General features: G+C 49.8%; 1 protein-coding gene across 1 annotated transcript in view; it reads right to left on the reverse strand.

Annotated features, from left to right (window-relative positions):
- The window catches only part of CEP350 (centrosomal protein 350), a 1,602,561-nt gene that overhangs the window by 1,350,999 nt on the left and 226,474 nt on the right, over positions 1-25,088 (reverse strand). The window contains exon 11 of the mRNA XM_085601771.1: positions 17,717-17,838. Within this exon, the coding sequence (XP_085457897.1) occupies positions 17,717-17,838 (122 nt within the window). The remainder of the gene's footprint in view (positions 1-17,716; positions 17,839-25,088) is intronic.

The raw sequence follows: 25,088 nt of genomic DNA on the forward strand, positions 1-25,088 counted from the left end.
GCCCTATCTGGCACTTAGTGGCCTTGATAGTGAGGCCTGCCTTTTGCAGGGCCTCTAAAACATTCTTAAGGTGGACCAGGTGATCCTCCCAGGTGGAGCTAAAGACAGCAATATCATCAAGATAAGCTGCACAATAATCATCCAACCCAGTAAGGACTTGATTCACCAGCCTTTGGAAAGTGGCAGGTGCATTCTTCAGACCAAAGGGCATTACCACAAATTGATAATGTCCTCCTGGGGTCGAGAAAGCAGTTTTGGCCTTTGCACTCTCAGCTAGTCTGATTTGCCAGTAGCCTGCTGTTAGGTCAAATGTGCTCAAAAACTTAGCAGCTGCCAGTCTGTCAATGAGCTCATCTGCCCTAGGTATTGGGTGGGCATCTGTCCTAGTGACAGCATTGAGACCTCTGTAATCCACGCAAAACCTCATCTCTCTCTTACCATCTTGGGTGTGAGGTTTTGGCACAAGGACTACAGGACTAGCCCAAGGGCTCTCTGAAGGTTCAATGACTCCCAGCTCCAACATCTTTTGTACCTCAACTTTTATGCAGTCCCTGACATGGTCAGGTTGCCTGTAGATTTTACTCTTCACAGGCAGACTGTCACCAGTGTCCACCTCATGGGTGCACCAGTTTGTCTGACTTGGGGTCAGAGAGAACATATGTCTGTAGGCCTGCAGAACTTGTCTGCAGTCCTGTTGCTGATGGACAGTGAGGCTGTCAGAAAAGACCACACCATCAACTGATCCATCATCAGGGTTCTGAGTCAACAGGTCTGGGAGAGGGTCACTCTCTTCCTCCTGCCCCTCATCTGTAGCCATGAGTAGCCCCATGTCTGCCCTGTCAACATATGCCTTCAATCTGTTGACATGAAGCACCCTGTTGGGGCTTCTGGGAGTCCCAAGGTCCACCAAGTAGGTGACTTCTCCCTTTTTCTCAACAATAGTGTGGGGTCCAGACCATTTGTCTTGGAGTGCTGCTGGGGCCACTGGCTCCAACACCCACACTTTCTGTCCTGGCTGGTAAACAGTCAGTACAGCCTTTTGGTCATGCCAAGCTTTTTGGAGTTCTTGGCTTGCCTCAAGGTTTTTAGAAGCCTTCTTCATATACTCTGCCATCCTGGAGCGGAGACCAAGTACATAATCCACTATGTCTAGTTTGGGTTGTCTGAGAGGTCTCTCCCATCCTTCCTTCACCAAACACAGGGGTCCTCTTACAGGATGCCCAAACAAAAGCTCAAAAGGGCTGTAGCCAACCCCCTTTTGTGGGACCTCTCTGTAAGCAAACAGAAGGCAGGGTAAAAGGATGTCCCATCTTCGCCTAAGCTTGTCTGGTAATCCTTTTATCATTCCCTTTAGGGTCTTGTTGAATCTCTCAACAAGCCCATTGCACTGTGGGTGATAGGGTGTGGTGAACTTATAGTTAACACCACACTCCTTCCACATTGCAGTCAAGTATCCTGACATAAAGTTGGCACCTCTGTCAGAAATGACCTCCTTTGGAAAGCCCACTCTGGAGAATACTCCAAGCAGGGCCCTTGCCACAACAGGAGCTGTTGTGGTCCTCAGGGGAATTGCTTCTGGGTACCTGGTGGCATGGTCCACTATCACCAGTATGAATCTGTGCCCAGATGCTGTTTGTGGGTCCATTGGTCCTACAATATCTATGCCCACTCTTTCAAAGGGGACCCCCACCACAGGTAGTGGTATGAGGGGGGCCTTTGTGGTGCCACCTGATTTGCCACTGGCTTGGCAGGTGACACAGGAGCGACAAAACTCCTTAGTATCTTCTGACATATGGGGCCAGTGAAAGTGAGGGACAAGCCTGTCCCAAGTCTTGTTCTGGCCTAAATGTCCTGCAAGGGGAATATCATGGGCCAAGGTTAGAAGGAAGCCTCTGAACTTCAGTGGTATGACCAACCTCCTGGATGCACCAGGCTTGGGGTCTCTAGCCTCTGAGTACAGTAGCCCTTCATCCCAATACACTCTATGGGTACCTTGAGCATTCCCTGCAGCCTCAGCAGCAGCCAGCTGTCTGAGGGGTTCAAGAGAGGGGCAGTCTAATTGAGCCTGCCTCAGATCTGCCCTGGAAGGTCCCCCTGTCCCAAGAAACTCAACCTGATCAGGTTCAAGTTCTTCTAGGACAGTTCCTTCAGGGCTCTCAGAATCATCCTCCTGGGAGGGCTGATTCACCACCTGAGGCAGGGGGGAAGGCACAGCCTTAACCCTACTGCTCTTTCTCTTGGATTGTGACTGGTCCATAGTTTCAGGATCCAGCACTTGTTCAGTGTTGCACTTTTTGGCCTGTGACCTGGTCACAGCAAGGACATGTGCATCTATCCCCAGCATTTCTGCATGGGTCCTATACTCCACTTCAGACCAAACTGAAGTTTCAAGATCATTGCCCAGTAAACACTCTACAGGAAGGTCTGAACTAACAACAACTTTCTTGAGGCCAGTTACCCCTCCCCAGGAGAAGTTAACAATAGCCACACTATGGGAGGTAGTGGCATTGCTAGCGTTGGTCACTAGGTAATTCTCACCTAGTATGATCTGTCCAGGGTCCACAAAAGCAGGTGTCACCATTGTGACACTAGCTCCAGTGTCCCTGTAGGCCTGAGCCATTCTTTGGTTGATAAAAGGTGTCTGTCTGTACTTGCCCAGGTTACTGGGGCCTACAGTAGAGGACAAAGCTACGTCCCCATCACAGATCAGGACAGCCTGAGTAGGTACTCTGACTAGGCCAGAATCCTCCTCAGTTCCCAGGGTTAACCCTACTACACCCTTTTGCTGGGAACCACCACTTACAGCTGAACTAGGGGGTACAGTTGCCTTAGGGGCAATGGTGGCTGGGGGCTTATCCTTTTTGGTGCACTCACTAAACCAATGTGAGGTGGACTTACAATAGTTGCACCATGGTTTCTTTTGGCCTTCTTTCTTCTTATCCTTTTTGGAACCACCCTCCCCCTGAGCCTTTTGGGGGCCTGGTGAAGACTTCTGGTCTTTTTGTTTCTGCTCATTACCCTTCTGGTCTGCCTTTTTCTGATCACCGCCCTGGTTCTGGTTTTTCTGCTTAACTCTAGTCCTGACCCATCTATCTGCCTTCTTTCCCAATTCTTGGGGAGAAGTCAGATCAGAATCAATCAGGTGTTGATGCAATAGCTGGTTTTGACAGTTGTTAAGTATTTGTTCTCTCATGATCAAATTATACAATCCTGTATAGTCCTTAACCTTACTTCCCATTAGCCAGCCTTCCAGAGCCTTAGTGGCACAATCTACAAAGTCAGTCCAGTCCTGAGTCTGTGTCTTCTGGGTATCCCTGAACAACAACCTGTATTGTTCAGTGGTTAGGCCAAACCCATCAATCAGAGCACTCTTCAGGACAGTGTAATTATCTGCATCCTCATCACTAACTGTGAGGAGCTTGTCTCTTCCTTTCTCAGAGAAGGAGAGCCACAAGATAGCTGCCCACTGACTTTGGGGTACCTGCTGTACTTTGCAAGCTCTCTCCAAAGCAGTTATCCATTTGTGGATGTCATCCCCACACTTGTAGGGAGGGACAATCTTGCTCAGGTTTCTATTATCATAGTGCCTGTCTCTATCTCTAGGAATGTTGCTGCCACCAGTGGGTTCTAACCCACTTAACTTTTGTTCTCTAGCCAGAGCAAGCTTCTCTTTGGCAAGGGCAAGTTCTTCCCTCTGAATCCTCAGATTAGCCTCCCTCATTCTGGCTGCATGCTCCTTTCTCTCAGGTGAAGTCATTCCCCTGTGAGAGGAAGCATTAGAGGTGTTAGAGACATGGGAGTGGATGGATTCCCTTGAAGGGGATCTGTCTCTCCTGCTTCTCTGTGAATGCCTACTTGTGGGTCTGTATGGGGGGACCCCATGCAAACTCCCATGTAAACTTAAGTTAGCCTGGCTAAGTCTCCTTACTTGGCTCTGGCTGTCTACCTCCCCATCTGAAGCCCCATCTGACTCCTCTGTGGTGGGTAGACCCTCCTCTGTGCCTAGGGCACCTTCCTGAGATGCCCTCTGAGCATCATACTCCTCTAGGAGTTGCTTTAACTGAAGGAGGGTAGGGTTTGCACCCTGTTTTATTCCTCTGGAGGTACACAACTGTCTCATCTCCTGGAATGTTAGGGTATCATATCTAGAGGGGGTCTTTTGCAGACCTGATCCTCCTGAGAGAGCATCTACTTGATCTACTCTCAGAGACATGATCTAGTGAGGGTGTGGTGTGTGCACCTACCTACACTAGTTGTATCTACTAAACCTTTCTAGTAGTTGTAGTCAGGGTGTGTTATTCCCTTCAACCTACAACTACAAAGTCCAGTTGGACTTAAGTATAATAATCTATGTTATATGTACCTAGACAATATCTGTGTGATCTTTCAATTTAGTATCTCAAGATTACAATGGTATTACAACAGCAAGCTCAGATCCCAACCGCTGCTCACCAATGTGAGAAGTTGGCCTGATGTATGATGTCACTAGTTATAGTGTACACCTTATATCAGTCCAAATACCCTTATGGTGATTGGTTGTAAAGTCAACCTTATAGACCAGCTATCCTAGTGGTAGCATGGACAAGAGCAGTCTTAGGCTAAACTCTGAATGGCATGTGAAGCCAGCTGTGATACCATATATAATCCCTTGAATACCAAATGAAAGGACACCACAACAGATATATATATAAAATAAAGTGTATTTATTCTAAGCAAACCCTCAGCACTCTTATGAGTTTAGAGGTAAGTACAACACAGTCTTATTAATGCATACAGTAAGTCACACAGGTAAGTAATACAGTTAGGCCCTAGGGGCCACGCAAACCATATACTAAATAAGTGGTATAAGAACCACTGTCACGGAAATAGAATAGGCCTAGGCCTAGGGAATCGCTGGGGCTACACTACACTAGCGTTAGTTAGGAAGTGGGAGGCCCACGGGATTCGTGTGCAGAGTGGAAACACTCACGCGTAATGCGTAAAAGTCAATAGCAATGTTACAGTTTAGAAATAGATAGATTTAGGACACTTCCGGAGTAGCTAGGAAGTTGAGACTTGAAAACTAGACACTAGGATAGTCACTATCCTGATGAGCACCGGAGTACCCAAGTTACCTAGCCCACAGGCTGCGGGTGCATAGGGGTGAAGATGCGTCGTTTTCGTCGTCGACTCCTATGGATGCCTGAAGAAAGATGCTGACAGGCAGACAGGGGAGAGTGTCCGGTGGATCCCAAGGCTGGGATCAAGAAGAGAAGAAACCTGCAAGCAGAGGGGACAGAGTCAAGGTCACTAGCCAGTGACCACGTGGAACCAGGAAGGAACCAGGCGATGTCGTGAAGAGTTGCAGGTGAAGGTGAAGCTTGTCGCTGCAGCCAGGAGGACCAGGAAGCGTCGAGGACGACCAGGACCAGGAGGCGAGCTGTCCCACGAAGGCTCTTGCTGTCGGCGGCGTCGAAGTTGGACTAGGACTCACCAAGCCTTGGCAAGCGGAACCCACGAAGAACAAAGGACTTGCTTCTGGTGCAGACCAGGAAGGTCTGGGGTGCTTCTTCTTTGCAGAGAAGCGGGAGCCAGTCTGGAGGAGCCAAACCACTGCAGAAGATTTCTGGGTTCGTCGTCACAGAGGCCACTAGCCAGCGGGCAAGCAACCGGACAGACGCGGCAAGCAGGAAAATGCTGAAGGGCCCCACGCAGGACTCGTGGAGTGTGGGGGGCTGATCTTCGGTGCAGATGGTGCTTGGGGTTGGGGCTTCTCAATCCCCGGTGCACAACTTCGAGGGTACCTCAGAAGCTGCGCTGTAAGTTACTAGCCACTTTTCCCAGGTAGCCGGTCCCACGTCGCTCGTCGCCTCCACGGATCTCAGCTCTGCTGCAGATGTGGATGAGGGTCGGAGAAGTCTGGAAGTCAAGGCTCTGGTCGGGCTCTGCAGTCGGTTCCTCGTAGAACGGTCGCAAAGCAAAGGGTAGTCTCTTGATGGTGCCTGTTTGCACAGGGTAGCCACTCCTTGGCTACAAGGGAGATTCTTCAGTCTTCTTCTTTCGTCGAATGTCGAAGGTCCAGAGTTTCTGTTCAGTTTTGCAGGTTCAGGATAATCTAAAGTCTTGAGGCCCAACTCCCACTCTTATACTAATCTGGGGGGCTGGGATACCTGCTAGGTCACGCCTTATGGGTGGGACCTGGGAGGGGGTGGTTACACCCACTTCCCTTTGTCCAGTTTCGCGCCAGAGCTGGGGCTGGAGTGCCCCAGCGCCGGTTTGAACTGGACTATGCAAGGAACACCTTGTGTGCCCCAGGCATGTCTCATTCCTTTCAGCCCACCCTGCCCCAATACACTAAAGGCTGTCTGGGGAGGTGCTAGCACCTCCCCAAGCAGGAAACCTATTGTCCAGGCCTCCCTGGCTGGGATCACTCCCAGCTGCAGGAGGTCAGACTTGTGTCGTGGCAGCAGCATCCATTTTGTGATGCTGAGGCTTTGGTCAGAGGCTAACAGTTGAAGTATGATTTTAACATGTCTTTCCCTCTAGAAGGGGGGAATAATATTCTCATGTCCAGAAATGGCATGGGGGTATTATTCCCGAGTGTTAGACACCTTACACGACATGTTTTGATAAAGCCAAACCATAGTTACCATAACCGTTTAAGATTATAAGGCACTTTAAGAGTATATGGTAGGCTATATCATAGAACAGCTATAAGGACATGGTTCCGAAAGCTGCAGACAGGCTCAGCTCATGCTAGAGCACCATCTCACATGTAACCAAGCACTCTGCCTCCAGGATTGTTAAGGCCTGCCATAGGAGTGACTGATAGGTACACATGTGTCTATATGTAAGTTAGGTATAGGAATACTACACCTAAGCAAGGGGTGATTACACGACCTTGCCCCAGCTGAGTGATCAGCCAGTTGTGTCAAAATGGAAGGCCAGGCCAGGGGTGGCACAATACATGCTGCAGCCCCTGGTAGGCCTAGGGTACACCTATGCCCTGGGTACCTAGGGTACACTGTACAGGGGCCAATAAGGTGATCCTATCCAAATGGGTTATGCACCTAAAGTACATAGTATTAATTTAGAGAGAGAACAGCAGGGCTGTGGGTCTGATTAGCAGGCCCACAGCCACATCTAAGTCGAAAACCAGTAAAGCAAAAGCAAAAAGTGGGGGTGAACATAGAAAGCAGACCCTACTCTCCTACAGTTGACATGAAAATCAGAGATAACCTTAGGAAGAAATTTAGGGTGAGTACGCATCACAACCTTAGCAGCATGAAATACAGTATAAGGTTCTTGACAACATAATGCCTGAAGTTCACTCACCCTGCGGGCCGATGTAGTGGCCACTAGGAACGCCGCCTTCCAGGATAGGTGCTGCAATGAAGCCTTGTGAATGGGTTCAAAAGGCTCCTTCATCAGTCTGGACAGCACCACATTCAAGTCCCAGGAAGGCGAGCGAAGTCTGACGGGAGGAAACACTTTCTTCAAGCCTTCCAAAAAATCCTTGACCACAGGGATCTGAAAGAAGGAAGTCTGTGAAGGGCATTTCCTGTAAGCAGTCAAAGCAGCCAGATGAACCTTAATGGAATGGAAATTAAGGCCAGACTGCGCCAGATGTAGAAGGTATGGAAGGATGACATCTTCCCTACATGATGTCGGATCAAAGTTCTTGGACTTACACCAGATACAGAACCTCTTCCACTTGTAAGCATAGGATGTCCTAGTGAAAGGTCGCTTAGACTCCTTCATAATGTCCATACAATCGTCTGGTAGATTCAGATGGCCATATTGCACTATTTCAGGAGCCATGCCGCCAAACTCAAAGACGAGAGGTTGGGGTGCACCATCCGCCCCCCGAACTTCGTGAGAAGGTCCGGCCTGCACGGCAACCGCATGTGAGGAAGGAGAGACCGGTGAAGAAGGTCCGTGAACCACCACTGCCTGGGCCACTCCGGGGCGATCAGGATCATCCGCGCCCTGGACTGGGACAGCTTGATGAGCACCGCCGGAATCAGGGGAATGGGTGGAAAAGCGTACAGAAAGCTGTTCGACCAATCGATCCATAGCGCATTCCCCAGCGTCCCCCGCTGGTAGTACCTGGATGCGAAGTCTCGGCATTTGCTGTTTTCGGCGGTGGCGAACAGATCTACGTCTGGAGTCCCCCACCTTGCGAAGACTTCTCCTAGTACTTCGTCGTTTATGACCCATTCGTGGTTTTCCTGAATCAGCCTGCTCAGGGCGTCCGCCTGAGCATTCTGCACCCCTGGCAGATGCGTGGCCGTAATCGTCAGTCCTCGGGCCAGCAGCCAGCGCCAGATCGTCTGCGCCTCCTGCGACAGAGTGCGCGATCTCGACCCCCCCTGCTTGTTGAGGTAATACATCGTGGTTGTATTGTCCGTCTGTATCAGCAGCGAGTTGGTCTGGAAGGACGGAAGGAAGGCCTTCAGTGCCAGGAAGACAGATCTGAGTTCCAGGAAATTGATGTGGTACGTCGATTCCAGAGGAGACCACTTTCCTTGAATCTGCAAGTCCCCGGAATGCGCTCCCCAGCCCTGGAGAGAAGCATCCGTCACTACACTCGTAGTGGGAATGTCCTTGTGGAAGGGAACCCCCTTGAGGAGGTTTTCCGCCGAACACCACCACTTCAGAGACTGAAGAGCATGCAGCGACAGTCGTATCTTGTCGTCCCAAGAGCCTGTCCTCTGATCCCACTGATCCTCCAAGCACTCCTGCAGTGGTCTCATGTGTAGCTGTGCGTGAGGAAGATACAGGAGGCCATCGAGCCCAGTAGAGAAGACACCTTCCTCACTGTCGTCGATGGAGCAGTCCTGAGCCTTCCCGAAGGAGTGATAACCGTCTCTCCTCCGAAGGAGACACGCTTGCTGACCGCGTATCGATGGAGGCCCCCAGGTACTGTATGCACTGGACCAGAGTCGTGACCGATTTGGACATGTTGACGTGTAACCCCAGCTTGTGTAAGAGAGCACACGTCCATCGGAAGTGATCTTGTGCTTCCGAGAAGGATGAAGCCTTGATCAGCCAATCGTCCAGATACGGGTAGACAAACACCTTGTTCCTCCGCAGGTGTGCCGCCACCACCGCCATGCACTTCGAGAAGGTCCTGGGAGCAGACTTTAGCCCGAATGGCAGTACTGTGTATTGATAGTGATTGGCGCCGACTTGGAATCGCAGGAACTTCCTGTGCTTCCTCGCTATGGGCACATGGAAGTACGCATCCTGTAGATCTATGGCACAGAGCCAGTCTCCCCGTTGCAGCGGAGGGTAAATCTGGTGCAACGATAGCATGCGAAACTTCTCTCTGCGAATCCATTTGTTTGCCTGTCGCAAATTCAGAATGGGCCTGAACTCGTTCTTGTCCTTCTTGCGAACGAGGAAGAACCGAGAGTACAGACCTCTTCCCCTTTGAGACAGAGGTACCTCTTCTACCGCCTTTTTTCTCAACAAGATGTCTGCCTCCGCCTGGAGCTCTCTCAGCTGGAATCGAGAGATGACCGGCGGAATCGCTGGAGGCGGGCTGATAAACCGAAGACTGTACCCATTGCAAACAATATTCAGCACCCACTTGTCCTGAGTAATTTTTCTCCACTCTACCGGAAAAAATTGAATGCTTCCCCCCACTGGAGTGGGTAACGGTTGAGGGGGAAGTAACCGCTCAGGGCCGAGACCCGGCCGGGCCCTTGGTAGTGGTAGTAGCCTGCTGGCCTCCTCTACCCCTCTGGCGCTTCTGGAAGGGCTTGCGGAACTGCTGCTGTTGTTGCTGCTGCTGTCCCGAACCCTGCCCACGCCCTCTGCCTGAAGACCCGAACCGCCTCTGGAACGGGCGCTTCTTCTTCTCGGCCTTCTCCAACCCAACGGCCGTCAGGGTTTCCGCCTCCGCCTTCATGCGGGCCATCTCATCGTCCGCATGTTTCCCGAACAGGGTTTCCCCCGAGAAGGGCAGGTTGGCCACTCTTTGCTGCGCCTCTGGCTTGAGGGACGTCAGGCGCAGCCACGAATGCCGCCTCTGGTGAACGCCATGACAGTAGGCGTGGGCGGCCAGCAAGGAGACATCCGCCGCTGCGCCGATCACCTGATTAGAAACCAGCATGCCTTCGCGCACTGTCTCCAAGAAGTCCTCCTTCTTGTCACGGGGCAGCAGGTCCGCATACTGCTGCAGGGACTCCCACAGGGCCCGGTCGTAACGGCCCAACAAAGCCCCTGCACTCGCCACCTTCATGGTAGTGGCGGCGGTCCCACACACCTTCCTGCCCGCAGAGTCCAGCCAGCGGCTTTCCTTGTCAGGCGGGACTGTCGACGAAGGGGCGGTCGCATGTTGTTTCCTCGCCGCCGTCACGATGACCGAATCCGGCTTCGGGTCCACTCTCAAAAAGGTAGGATCCGACTCCGGGCCCTATACTTTTTCATGAGCCTGGAGGGAGCGGCCTTCGTCATCGCGGGAGTGAGGAACAGCTCCAACGCGGGTTCCACCAGTCCTGGTACAAGAGGCAGTAGAGGGCGAGACAGATGTTTCTTATGAAGCGTCTCGAATATCACGGACGTCGTGGGTGTTGGAACCGTCACCGTGATACCCAACTTTGCAGCCCCTCTCAACAGCACCTCTTGGAAAGAGACCAAGTCGTCCACCGGAGACACCCTAGTCCCCGGGGAGTCCGACAGTCGGGGAAAAGTCTCTGGTCGAGGAGCGCGTGTGCGACCTGGACCTGTACCTCCTACGGCGTCGTCCTGAGTCCGACGATGACCGTCCACGGCTCCGTGACCTTCTCCTCCTGTAAGAGCCGGAGCGCGACCTCTTCGGCTTCGGCCTGTCCGCCGGTCTCGGCGGCCGCGGGCGTCGTGGCTTCGGGGTCCCCCGCGGCGGAGTCGGGTACCTCGGAAGGGAAACCGACCGCGGGGGAACCGGCGGCGGTCCCACTGGAGTGCGTGGCAGCAACCGAGGTGGGGGCGGCGGAGGCAGTGTCCGCGGCTGTGGAGGCGGTGGTGGCGGTGGAGGTGGTGGAAGTGGAGGAGGCGGCGTTGGTGGCGGTGGTGGAGGAGAAGTCGGCGGAGGTGGGAGAGGAGGCGGCGACGGAGGCATCCGAGGAGGCGTATACACCACCGAGTACACCGATTCCGGTGACTCTCTTCCTCGACGTCGACCTTCTCCTCGACGGCGACCTTCGCCTCGACGGCGACCTTCGCCTCGACCTGTGCCTCGACGGCGACCTGTGCCTCGACGGCGATCTCCTCAACCTCGAGCGTCTCGACGTCGATCTCCTCTTCGGCGGCGGCGTCGACCGTCTCCTCTTCATCGACGGCGAACGGCGATCCCTCGACGGCGAGCGCCGTCGCCGGGTCCGATCTCGACGCCGACTGCTGGACGGCGCCGAAGACGGCGTCGTCGCCGACGATGCCGATGTACTCGACGGCGGCCTATTCAGGTCCCTCGACGTCGATCGTCGACGCCGCTTCTCCCCAGAGCCCTGGGGAGACGGCGAACAGACGGTGGTCATCCTCCTCGACGTCGCCGTCGACGCCCTCGACGGGGAGTGGGAGCGCTTACTGGTCTTCCTGCCCCTGGGGAGCCCCCCAGAGGCCTCAGTATGGGCCAAATCAGTCCCTCCAGACCCACCTGGTGCCTTCAGTCTTCTCTCCTCCAGAACTTGAAGCCTGATTTTCATTCTGTCCCTCAGGGTCCTGGCTGAGAACGAGTGGCAGATGGTACAGTCTTCAGGCACGTGGGTCTGGGGAAGGCAACCTATACACACCTCGTGTGGATCAGTTTTAGCCTTCTTTCTACCACATTCCGGGCACTTGTCGAACAAGCCAGGCATGTTGACAGTACCAGCTACTAAGCACTTGAAAAAGTGACAAAAATTGACAAAATCTCCAAAAAACCCTTGAAAAGGGGAGAGCTCAATGCTCCAGGGTCCTGCTAGCAGGAGCCGGAAAAAAGAACTGAAAGTAAATGGGACCTGCTGGGCATTCTGGGATACTGGGGAAAGTTCTGGAAACCTGGAAAGTTTCTTAAAGGCACAGTATCCTGTTTTAAGCCACATAATGGCAGCCTATGGGGCTTGTCTGTCCTCTCCTTCCTCTCTATCATTCCAGAGGCTTTTGCTGGTAGAGGCAGGGTTTTTTCCTATGGGGAGAAAAACTAGACAGGCAGTGCTGTTTGTGGATGTTGGTGGAATTCTAGTTGAAGTACTGGACAGTGTAGCCTGTGGGTATAGGCTGCATTATCTGTCTTTAAATTAAATTCTCTCTTAAAGGTGTATGCAGGTCTGCATGATTGTCACCTTTTAGAGATTATTTTTTATTGCTCCGGGGTCCACGCACATGGGCGGGACTATTCACTAGATTATGACTATACACAGAGATCCCCTACTACAGAACAGTATATACAGAGCCACTTTCTCACACCATCCCATGTCTGTTAATTGCCTTACTGTATGGGTTCTATGAGTGTGCATTATTCCAGGACTTATGGGAAGCCAGCATCCCCTGTCTTTTATGACCCACGATGTACAAGGACTCAAGTCTCCATAGGGCAAGGGGCACCGGGCGAAGGCTTTCCCGGGGGCTCTTTTCTTTCTTGGCATTGAGCCGTGCCTACAATCATCTCGGACTGTAGAGGACACCCGCAGTACCCGGCACGCACACTGCGCATATAAGGAAGCGGTCGTGGCAGGGAGCGTGCCTGAGATAGAGTGACAGAGCTGCCGTCAGAGGCCCCCGTGGGCCGGCGCTTCCCCGAGCGAGAATGATGCTAATGCGGGTAAGTGTAGTGGGATCAATCATTTACCAGTCCTGTTCAATGCTTGCCCGTAGGTGGTGCCCTTCGGGGGGCTTTGTTTCCTTTGCCAGTGTGAGAAGTTGGCCTGATGTATGATGTCACTAGTTCTAGTGTACACCTTATATCAGTCCAAATACCCTTATGGTGATTGGTTGTAAAGTCAACCTTATAGACCAGCTATCCTAGTGGTAGCATGGACAAGAGCAGTCTTAGGCTAAACTCTGAATGGCATGTGAAGCCAGCTGTGATACCTTATATAATCCCTTGAATACCAAATGAAAGGACACCACAACAGATATATATATATAAAATAAAGTGTATTTATTCTAGTCAAACCCTCAGCACTCTTTATGAGATTAAAGGTAAGTACAACACAGTCTTATTTATGCATACGTTAAGTCACACAGGTAAGTAATACAGTTAGGCCCTAGGGGCCACGCAAACCATATACTAAGTAAGTGGTATAAGGACCACTGTCACGGAAATAGGATAGGCCTAGGCAATCGCTGGGGCTACACTATACTACCAAAGGTTAGGAAGTGGGAGGCCCACGGGATTCAGGTGCAGAGTGGAAACACTCACGCGTAATGCGTAAAAGTCACTAGCAATAGTACAGTTTAGAAATAGATAGATTAGGACACTTCCGGAGTAGCTAGGAAGTCGAGACTGGAAAACTAGACACTAGGATAGTCACTATCCTGATGAGCACCGGAGTACCCAAGTTACCTAGCCCACAGGCTGCGGGTGCATAGGGGTGAAGTTGCGTCGGATTTCGTCGTCGACTCCTATGGATGCCTGAAGAAAGATGCTGACAGGCAGTCAGTGAAGAGTGTCCGGTGGATCCCAAGGCTGGGATCAAGAAGAGAGGAGACCTGCAAGCAGAAGGGACAGAGTCAAGGTCACTAGCCAGTGACCACGTGGAACCAGGAAGGAACCAGGCGATGTCGTGAAGATTGCAGGTGAAGGTGAAGCTTGTCGCTGCAGCCACGAGGACCAGGGAACGTCGAGGACGACCAGGACCAGGAGGCGAGCTGTCCCACGAAGGCTCTTGCTGTCGGCGGCGTCGAAGTTGGACTAGGACTCACCAAGCCTTGGCAAGCGGAACCCACGAAGAACGGAGGACTTGCTTCTGGTGCAGACCAGGAAGGTCTGGGGTGCTTCTCTTTTTCAAAGAAGCAGGAGCCAGTCTGGAGGAGCCAAACCAGCGGTGAAGATTTCAGGGTGCGTCGTCACAAAGGCCACTAGCCAACGGGCAAGCAACCGGACAGACGCGGCAAGCAGGAAAATGCAGAAGGGCCCCACGCAGGACTCGTGGAGTGTGGGGGGCTGGTCTTCGGTGCAGATGGTGCTTGGGGTTGGGGCTTCTCAATCCCCGGTGCACAACTTCGAGGGTGCCTCAGAAGCTGCGCTTGAAGATACTAGCCACTTTTCCCAGGTAGCCGGTCCCACGTCTCTCGTCGCCTCCACGGATCTCAGCTCTGCTGTGGATGTGGATCAGGGTCGGAGAAGTCTGGAAGTCAAGGCTCTGGTCGGGCTCTGCAGTCGGTCCCTCGTAGAACTTTAGCAAAGCTAAGGGTAGTCTCTTGATGGTGCCTGTTTGCACAGGGTAGCCACTCCTTGGCCACAAGTGAGATTCTTCAGTCTTCTTCTTTCGTCGAATGTCGAAGGTCCAGAGTTTCTGTTCAAGTTTGCAGGTTCAGGATAATCTAAAGTCTTGAGGCCCAACTCCCACTCTTATACTAATCTGGGGGGCTGGGATACCTGCTAGGTCACGCCTTATGGGTGGGACCTGGGAGGGGGTGGTTACACCCCCTTCCCTTTGTCCAGTTTCGCGCCAGAGCTGGGGCTGGAGTGCCCCAGCGCCGGTTTGAACTGGACTATGCAAGGAACACCTTGTGTGCCCCAGGCATGTCTCATTCCTTTCAGCCCACCCTGCCCCAATACACTAAAGGCTGTCTGGGGAGGTGCTAGCACCTCCCCAAGCAGGAAACCTATTGTCCAGGCCTCCCTGGCTGGGATCACTCCCAGCAGCAGGAGGTCAGACTTGTGTCGTGGCAGCAGCATCCATTTTGTGATGCTGAGGCTTTGGTCAGAGGCTAACAGTGAAGTATGATTTTAACATGTCTTTCCCTCTAGAAGGGGGGAATAATATCCTCATGTCCAGAAATGGTATGGGGGTATTATTCCACAGTGTTAGACACCTTACACGACATGTTTCGATAAAGCCAAACCACAGTTACCATAACCGTTTAAGATTATAAGGCACTTTAGGAGTATATGGTAGGCTATATCATAGAACAGCTATAAGGACATGGTTCCGAAAGCTGCAGACAGGCTCAGCTCATGCTAGAGCACCATCTCACATGTTACCAAGCACTCTGCCTCCAGGATTGTTAAGGCCTGCCATAGGAGTGACTGATAGGTACACGTGTCTATATGTAAGTTAGGTATAGGAATACTACACCTAAGCAAGGGGTGATTACACAACCTTGCCCCAGCTGAGTGATCAGCCAGTTGTGTCAAATGGAAGGCCAGGCCAGGGGTGGCATAATACATGCTGCAGCCCCTGGTAGGCCTAGGGTACACCTATGCCCTGGGTACCTAGGGTACACTGTACAGAGGCCAATAAGGTGATCCTATCCAAATGGGTTATGCACCTAAAGTACATAGTATCAATTTAGAGAGAGAACAGCAGGGCTGTGGGTCTGATTAGCAGGCCCACAGCCACATCTAAGTCGAAAACCAGTAAAGCAAAAGCAAAAAGTGGGGGTGAACATAGAAAGCAGACCCTACTCTCCTACAGCCAGCTCCAAGCAGCCGGAGAAAGCAGGGCGGCAGCACCAGCTGAGGCACCCAAACAACTGTCTGCTAATATTAGCACGGCCGTATTCTCGGGCTATTATAGTCCGTCCAGACAGAGCCCATTGTAACACATCTTTTATTCAAAGATTAGCAGCATCTCCTGCAGTTGGTGGAAACTAATCTGCTTTCGCTGAGTTATTGGCGGATGGGGTAAAAGGGGGGTGCGGGTGGGGAGTTGGGAGAGTCGCTGGAAACCCAAAGCGCAGTGGCCTATCAATGTGCAAGAATTCTGTCTGCATATTTGGCGGTCTGTTGTGATGTTCTCTGGGCTGGGAAACTGGGCAGAGAAAGGGATGGGCAGGGTGGAGAAAGGGAGGGGGTGTAGAAAATGCAGTAGGGTAAAAAGAAAATGACGAAAGCAAGCGGGAAGTGGCAGAACGGGCCATAGGAAAGCAACACACAAGCGCGCGCGCCTAGCGCTGAAAGGAAAAAAAAAAAAAACAAGCGCTCGCCAGAGCGCTGTTTATATTTGCATCGCGCTTTCACTTTCAGTGAAAGCGAGATGCAAAAATAAACACGCGGCGCCCTGTCTCCTTTTGGGAGGCCCATCAGGACTGGATCTCAGAGACTTGTTTACATAGCACGCCTCTGAGATAAGAAATTGCTTCACAACAGCCGTGAAGCAGGAGACCCAGTCTGGATGAGCCGTCCCAAAACGACAAAGTGCGGTGACACAGAAGTCTCATTTTTAATGGGATGCCACCGTTTACCATAAATGGTGACTCTACCCAATGAAAATGAGGGGCGGGGCTTCAAGCCCCCTTCTGAAATATACTCACCCACAATATGTCTCGCAGACGCGAGCAGCGCATGCGCGCTGCACCGTAGGTCTGCGAGACCTAAAAATAAAATAAAAATCATCATGACCATACCTAAGACATGCGAGTAAGAAATTATCTTTGGCTCAACAAGACAGCACAAGAAGAAAGGGACGGTGATCTATTCTGGTTGCTGCAGATGCATAGTCGGAAAACTTTCGAATCCCATACAAAAAACTGTTCTTCTATTGTACCTTTCAGTCCTCAAGAAATCTACTCACCCATCGCTATGGCGAGTCCGATTTTATTAGGGCAAGCTATTTTAGGGCCTACTAGCCCATTCTAGCGAACTGATAAAGTACAAGTGCTCTATTCTCTCAGAGTGAATGAGCAATACAGATACCAATAAACCTTGAGTTTATCTTGTCACATTTGTTATGTGTTCACAGACAGAAGTGAAATGTCAGCTTTTGTCTTACAATCTGCATCCAGAGAAAGAAAAATAAATGCAACATGCAGGATAAAATAAGCAGCAAAATTAAAGGATTTTGTAAAGTGAACTGTCTCACAATCGTGCTGTACAAAGAGTGTAAAATAAAAGACTGTAGGATGTCATGTTTTTTTCTAGCACACAGCATTTAAATAACTTGTAAATGAATTGTGCAAACATTTCAAAATGTATTTTAGTAGTTATGAAAGCACCCTTTGTAATTTCTGTGTGATGAAAAAAAGTTTTTAATAGGATGAAAACAAATCACTACATGGTGATGTGCAAATGATGAACATTTTTACTGAAACCCAATTTCCAGATTATTGTTTATACAATATATAGTTTTATCAGTAAAACTGCATGTTAGATGGAAAGTTTGTGGCTATTTTAATGGAAAATGTGCTGTTTGTAAAGGGCAGCGCACTACCAAATCATGCTTTAGTAATACATTTATTAGAAGTGAGTTTTGAAACATTAACTGAGAAACATTCCTTTGAATCAAGTACATCAGTTAGGTCGAGTTGATTATTCAAGTCAACAGACCTGCAGGTCTAGTAAAATTTTTAGGATTTTTCGAGGCCTGCCTTTGTTCTTCCAGCTCCATTACTTAATTTTTTGTTGGAGCAAATAAATTAAATAGGGGATCTCACTGGCTTATGTTGAGCTAGGTTGAACAACGTGGGGTTAAGTCCCAGCTGAAGCATTGTTATTGGGCACTCCATGGACCACACAGTATTCATAGTTACAATCAAGGCCTAGTCCTTAGCATACTTATTCAAGGGATATTTAGGTATTTATGTAGCATTGCACTGGAACACTCACCTGCCAAGTAGTTGTGGCGGCTCAGACAGGGAAAGGTCACTGCTAGAAGATGCACTAAGAGGGCGCTCTTGACCTTTGTTTTCTTTGTCAGATTCTCCAGAAGGTTGGTATAAAAGGCTTGGCTAAACAGGAAAAGGAACATTGGTGTTACCTTAAGAACAAAGATTGCACACACTAATTGTAACAAACTACAGTCCATCAAAGTTTCCCAAACCCAAAAGGACAGACCATAGAAAAACCAAACCGACCAAAACCACTCAACTAAAACATACCCAACAACAAAGGTGCTAAAGACCAACTGTAGTGCAATCCATAAAATAGCACAACTTCTCAAACCTAAGCTGCAAACATTCAGCCAAACACAAAAATGCCTGAACCCAGGAGTACGGCTTCCAAGAATAAGTTACTTACCTTGGGTAACACCTTATCTGGCAGAAACTAGATCTAGACTCAGATTCCTTACCATATATTTTTTCCCAGAAGCCGGAGTGGATCTGGAAACTTTTCTACAGCAGTACCTCTGCGCATCGGTAGAGGGCATTGAGCGACTCCGTAACGACGCCATCCACGGGATGTCCATATAAGCCCTCCTCCGACGCGCTGATGTAAGTTTCTTCTGCAACTACCTTCCACGCTAAAAATTGGAGCCACGTATAGAAACTGCCATGGAAACAGTGTCCAAAACAAATCCTCTTTTTTAGAGAAGCTTACATTAATTATTAAAAATTGTCTGTTTTCCTTTTACTTTGTGTGTGTTTTTTTAACCAACTAAAAGCACATAGGTACATAGAAGGGATCTGGAAGAACAGCAGAATCAGTTAGCAGAGTGGGGGAAAAGGGTGGGTAAGTAAAGAATCTGCAGCTAGATCTAGTCTCTACCAGATAAGGTGTTACCGCAGGTAAATAAGGATAAGTTACTTGCCTGTAATCTTGGTTCTCTTCCAGGGGTATCCTCATCAAAGTCATAAGCACGGAATATTCCCGCCCATGCGCGTGACCCCGGAAATACTAAAAAAATATATATGAAAACATATATATATACAGCTATATATATATATATATATATATATATATATATATATATATATATATATATATATATATACACACATATATTGTATTGTATAAAATGGAACATACATTGCAGTGGCACACATACAGTATTTGAGTAGGCATTTTTAGCTACATATAGATCTATTGGATCATTGTGTAAGATTTTACATGCTGTGTGTCATTCCGGGTTTTAATATTGCTTTTTCTATGTTTAAATTTTAGCATTTGTGAGCATATTTATATATTTATTGGCTTACTTTAAATGCGTCTAAATTTGCACTGAAATCGAATAATTTATGCTGCTATTAGGAACTTTTTAGTGACTATGTATTTGCACTTTAAATATGTACAAGTTTGCACTGAAATCTATGCTGCTATCAGTAACTTTTCAGTTACTATACATTTGCACTTTGACTCCATGATGTCATTTCCTGCTTAGATCACTTCAAATGTCGTTTTCCTGTTATGCAACGCGTCATGTGATCAAGATCCGAGTGGGGGTCGAAACGCGTAATGGCGGACTTGTTGGGCACAAAATAAACATCACTTGATTGGCACCAAGAATCTGGGGTCCGCTCTTCGTCTTTTTGTCCATGAGAGGCTACTGTTGGCGGTAAACTTTGCTTATATATATACACACACACACACACATCATGTTTATAGCAGGCATTATGCCTGTTTAATTTGCGAACTTTTTATTAATAAACTTCACTGCTGCATCCACCAACAGTGCGTGGGACTTACTAAAGTCCTTGGGAGTGTTCGAGGTCCGTGCCCGGAGGTACTGCCAGATTGAGTGGCAGACAGGAGTTCTCGTGTGATGTGACTGACACACACAGACAGACACACAATGTTTTCACACATCAATGCAGCTCTTAAAAAAGAGGCTAATCAATGTGATAAACAACTTCTTTTTGAACCACGTACTATAGAATATAGACAACAGGAGGGCAAGCATTACTTGAACTCTTTTTAATGAGTAAAATCAAAACCAATCTGCAAAAGAGCAAACATTGTTAGCCTATAGGATGCATTGAAACCCAATAGCATAGAAAATGAAAGCAGTTGCAAGCACAAAAACTGGCACCGTGCCTTTAAGGCAGCCATGACCCCCAGTTTCCCATCATGCCTCAGGGGTGACAGTTAGGTCAGTTGTTCTTTGTGGAGACCCGAGGGTCAGGGCACAAAGATATAGTTTAAATAAGTCTCATTTGTCTAGGGAGGTGGGTGGGTTGCTTATGACTTTGATGAGGATACCGCTGGAAGAGAACCAGGCTTACAGGTAAGTAACTTATCCTTCTATTCCAGGGATCCTCATTAATAGTCATAAACACTGAATCGAATAGCAAGCCCATCCTCCGCCTGCGGGCAAATGAGAAACAAATGACCAAACAAAACAATCAAAGCTTTTTCAGCGTAGGAACACATTTCTCAAGGAGGCCTTGCCTACTTGAGTGTCTGCTCTGGTATCTGAGTCGAGACAATAGTGTCTCGTAAACATATGTATCGATTTCCAAGTGGCTGCCTTGCAGATCTCAGCAATTAGTACATTGTTAAGGAAAGTCATTGTGGCAGCCTTTCCTCTAGTAGAATGAGCCATGGGCCTAGACCAAAGCTGCTTCTGTGCTAACTGATAAGCCAGTTTGATACATGACTATCCACCTGGAGATGGAACGCTTGGAGGCTGGAAAACCTGTTCGGATTGACCCGTAATTAATGAACAGTTGATCAGATTTCCTAATTGCTTTCGACCTGTCCAAGTAGAATTTCAAAACCCTTTTCAGGTCTAAAGAATGAAGGGCTCTCTCAGCTGGTGTAGAGGGATTAGAAAAAAAGGTAGGCAGCGAGATGCATTGATTGATATGGAAATCCGACACCATCTTCGGAAGGAAGGTGGGGTGGGTTCTCAGAACGACCCTATTGAGATGAAAGACTGTGTATGGTTCCTTGGAACAGAGAGCTTGAATCTTGTTCACCCTGCGAACTGAGGTGACTGCTACCAAAAGGCCACCTTCCACGTTGGGTGTTGTAGGGTTGCTTTGTGGATAGGCTCAAAAGGAGGACCCAGCAGTTTAGATGGGACCAGATTCAGCTGCCAGGGAGGCGAAGGAGGTGAGATAGGAGGGCAAACCTGCTTTAATCCTTGCAAAAAATCATTCACTACCTGCAATTGAAAGAAAGAAGGTTAAGAAGGAGACCGCCTGTATGCCGTAATGGCAGCCAGGTGTACTTCTATGGAAGAGAATTTTAGACCTGCCTTAGCTAAGTGGAGAAGTTAAGGTAAAATCACTTCCTCTAGCCCCTTGGTAGGATGGCAATCATTTTGCACACATCACAAATAGAAACGCTTCCATTTACAAGCATAAGTGTATCTTGTGGAAGATCTTCTTGCTTCTTTCAAGATGGTCATGCAGTCCTGAGGGAGTCCTAAATTACCATATTGGAGGACCTCAGGAGCCATGCTGCCAAGCTCAGTGAGGGAAGGTTGGGGTGATGAATGCTCCCATTTATCTTGGACAGCAGGTCCAGTCTGCACGGCAATCTCTTGTGTGGGCATTCTAATAGGAAGGGAATGTCCGGGTACCACCACTGTCGTGGCCAGTCCGGAGCTTTCAGAATCATCCACGTCTCTGAGTGGGAGAGTTTGGTTACAACCTTCGGGATGAGAGGAAGGGGAGGAAAGGTGTATACAAAGCCTCCTGACCAGTTGAGGAAAAGGGCATTCCTTCTCGGCCCCGGTCGGTAGAATCTTGAGGCAAAGTCGCGGCATTTTTGGTTTGTGTCGTCCGCGAAAAGGTTGATGCTTGAACGTCCCCATTCTAGAAAAATTTCTTCGACGACTTTGTCGTTTACAACCCAGTCCTGCTGGTCCGCGAAGTGACGATAGAGTGTCTGCCTGTGAATTCTTCTCCCCGGAAGGAGTATTGCTGTAATTGTCAGATTCCTTGCAAGGAGCCAATGCCAGAGAGCTTGGGCCTCCAGAGACAGGGATCGCGATCGAGTCCCTCCATACTTGTTCAGATAGTACATGGTGGTCGTATTGTCCGTCTGTACTAGAATGGAGCTGGTCTGAATAGATGGAAGGAAGGCCTTGAGGGCTAGATGCTCTGCTCGCAGCTCCAGCAAGTTGATGTGATACAATTGTTCTTTTGCCGACCACCTACCTTTAGTCTGGAGGGACCCCATGGATGCTCCCCAACCCTAGAGGGAAGCATCTGTGATTAATGATTGAGAGGGAAGAGACTGATGGAACGGAACTCCTAACAACAGATTCTCCTGTCGCATCCACCATGGAATCAACGCTCTGGCTGCTTTCGGCAGATGTATCCTGTCGTTCCATCGAGCAGTTTGTTGATCCCACTTGTCCCCAATGCCAGGATGAGGATGCGTCCTTTACAGCAGGATCTGGTGGACAAGAAAAATGCAGGATGCCATCGACCCTAGGAGAGAGGCAACCTGACGGACTGAAGGGAAGTTGCTGGGCAGAATCGGTTTGCATTTCAGAGTGATAGATGACAGTCTCTCCTCCGAAGGAAACACTTTTCCTACTGCGGAGTCTATTGTTGCACCCATATAGTGGATTCTTTGAGTGGGATTGTTAGAAAACCCACTCCCACACCGGAAGGGTGGTAGTGTTCTCCCAGACATACACTGTGGTAGCTTGGCTCGAGTGGTCAGGGATCAGGCACCATGCTAAGCATACGTCATACCCACACAATAACCATGCGTGCATCCGTTCCAAAAACGACACTACACCTTAAAAATTATACTGAAAATATATCTCCTTATCTTCTTTTCTCTTAGTTGCGGATTAAATAAATAATAATACAATCACAGTACACAAGGCTTTTCCTGTGGAAGGGTAAGTCAAATAAATATTATCTTAACGATTCAATAAATAAGGTAGATCATAAATAATCAAGGCATAAATATAAGTGCATTACATAACAGGCAATTAAATATTACGAGGCAATAAATACTGCGAGACAATAAATACTGTGCGACAATAAATACTGTGCGACAATAAATACTGTAAGGCAATAAATACTGTAAGGCCATAAATAGAATGAATACAATAAATACAGTGCTCTCAATAAATAATAAAAGCCAACAGTGACACTTGAAAATCAGTTCACATTCCTGAGGTACTATGGGATGATTTGACCCAATCCCAGCTTGTAGAGTTTTGGATGACCTGAGGGATGTACTCCCTGGCGTGGACAAGGCTGAGGCCTAAACTGAGGTAGATCAAGGGGGAATCTAGAAATCTGGCTCTCCCACACTACACAACCCCTCTGTATTAGTCTCAGCTCACCCCTGGCACTATCAAGCTGGTTCCAGCACCTCTCTAGCCTCTAGGATGGTCTCTTAGGGCTTCACAGGGCCTTAGGCGCCCTCTATTCCACTTACTGCCCTTTTTATGAAGTTCCGACGCCGCTGGAGTCGTGTCGACGCCGTGAGGCGGTTCCGGTTCGATGTCGGTGGCCTCGGCTCAATGACAGTTCTTGTCGACGCCGAGAGGCGGTTCCGGTTCGATGTCGGCGGCCTCGGTTCGATGACGTCGGGCGGTCTTGGCTCGATGTCGACTTCGGGCGGCTCCGGTTCGATGTCGGCGGCCTCGGCTCGATGTCGACCTCCGGTTCGATGACGTAGGGCAATCTTGGCTCGATGTCGACTTCGGGCGGCTCCGGAGTGCGATCTCCACTCCCGACCTCCGGCACGATTCTCTTCAGGTTCCGGCGACTCCGGAGTGCGATCTCCACTCCCGACCTCCGGCACGATTCACCTCGGTCTCCGGCGACTCCGGAGGGCGGACTTCACTCCCCCGTCGACGCCGCTCACTCGACCTCGGGTGACTTCCTCCTCGACCTCTGGTACTCTCCACGACCTCCGTCGGCGCCCTCTCTCGCTCTCTGGCGGCTCCGGGTACGACGTCTGCTTTCCAGTCAGCACCGCTTCTCCACCTCGGGCTCCAGGTCTCCAGGCTTCACGACGTTGGACTTCAAGAAGTTATCAGTAACCAGGTCAGGAACTTGCTGTTCTTTACTTTTAAGGCCTGTTCCTGCTGTCCAGGTCCTTAAGATGGTTTTCTCTTGCTTTCTCCCACACAGGGCTCCAGGCTGGGCTCAGTCAGTAGGGACTAGTATCAAGGGTGGGTTTATGGACCCCACTCCAGGCACAAGTTTCCACCCCTGCTGCCTCACTCCTTCCTCCTTCAGGTTTCTGCTCCTCTCTCTTCACCAGTCAGGTGCCAACTGCCAGCTCCAACTGTCAACTCTGACTTAGCTTCCCAACATTCTAAACCGCCTCCAACTGTCACAGGGTTCCAGAATGTTGCAGAAGGTTCTAGTAGGTTCCAGTGATGTCACAGGTGACAATGGGTGGCCACCATTTTGTGTTTCAGGCCCTCAGACAGAAGTTCCAGGGGTAGGGAAAATGGCTCCCTGACCCTGCATCAACACTAAAAAGTCTGGTGGTTCCCAAAAAGGAAAAATACTAACAGGGTTTGAGGCAAAAGTGGGACAAAATAAATAATGATGAGTAGGGACCACCCAAAGGGCTGACCGGTCTAACACGCGTCCCCCCCAGCTGAAAGTGGGGAGAGCTACCCAACCCCTTGGGAGTTCTCATCACTAAGGCGGAAATACCTTGAGAGACCGTCTGCATTGGCGTGGTCCACTCCAGGCCGATGTTCCACCTGAAAGTCCATTCCTGGTAGGGAGATAGACCACCTTAGCAACTTGGGATTCTCCCCCTTCATCTGCATCAGCCAACGAAGGGGTCTGTGGTCGGTCTGAACTAGGAAGTGCGAGCCAAACAGGTATGGCCGCAGCTTCTTCAGAGCCCATACCACTGCAAAGGCTTCACGCTCTATTGCACTCCACTTCTGTTCCCTGGGAAGTAGTCTCCGGGATAGGAAGACCACGGGTTGATCCAGACCCTCTTCATTGAGTTGCGATAACACTGCCCCAATGCCATGTTCTGATGCATCCGTCTGGACAATGAACTCCTTGGAAAAGTCTGGGGCCCGTAGGACCGGGGCCTCGCACATGGCTTGCTTCAGTTTCACAAAGGCCTGCTGGCAAGCCTCCGTCCAGACTACCCGTCGAGGTTGTTTCTTGGACGTAAGCTCCGTGAGGGGGGCCACAATGGTACCGTATCCCTTCACGAAGCGGCGGTAATATCCGGTGAGGCCCAGAAAAGCTCGGACCTCAGTCTGAGTCTTGGGGGGGTTCCCAGGCCATGATGGCCTCGATCTTCGCCTGGAGGGGTTGCACCGCTCCCCTACCCACCAAGTGTCCAAGGTACACTACCGACC

Source organism: Triturus cristatus, chromosome 4_2, assembly GCF_964204655.1.
Source record: "Triturus cristatus chromosome 4_2, aTriCri1.1, whole genome shotgun sequence".
NCBI lineage: Eukaryota > Metazoa > Chordata > Amphibia > Caudata > Salamandridae > Triturus > Triturus cristatus.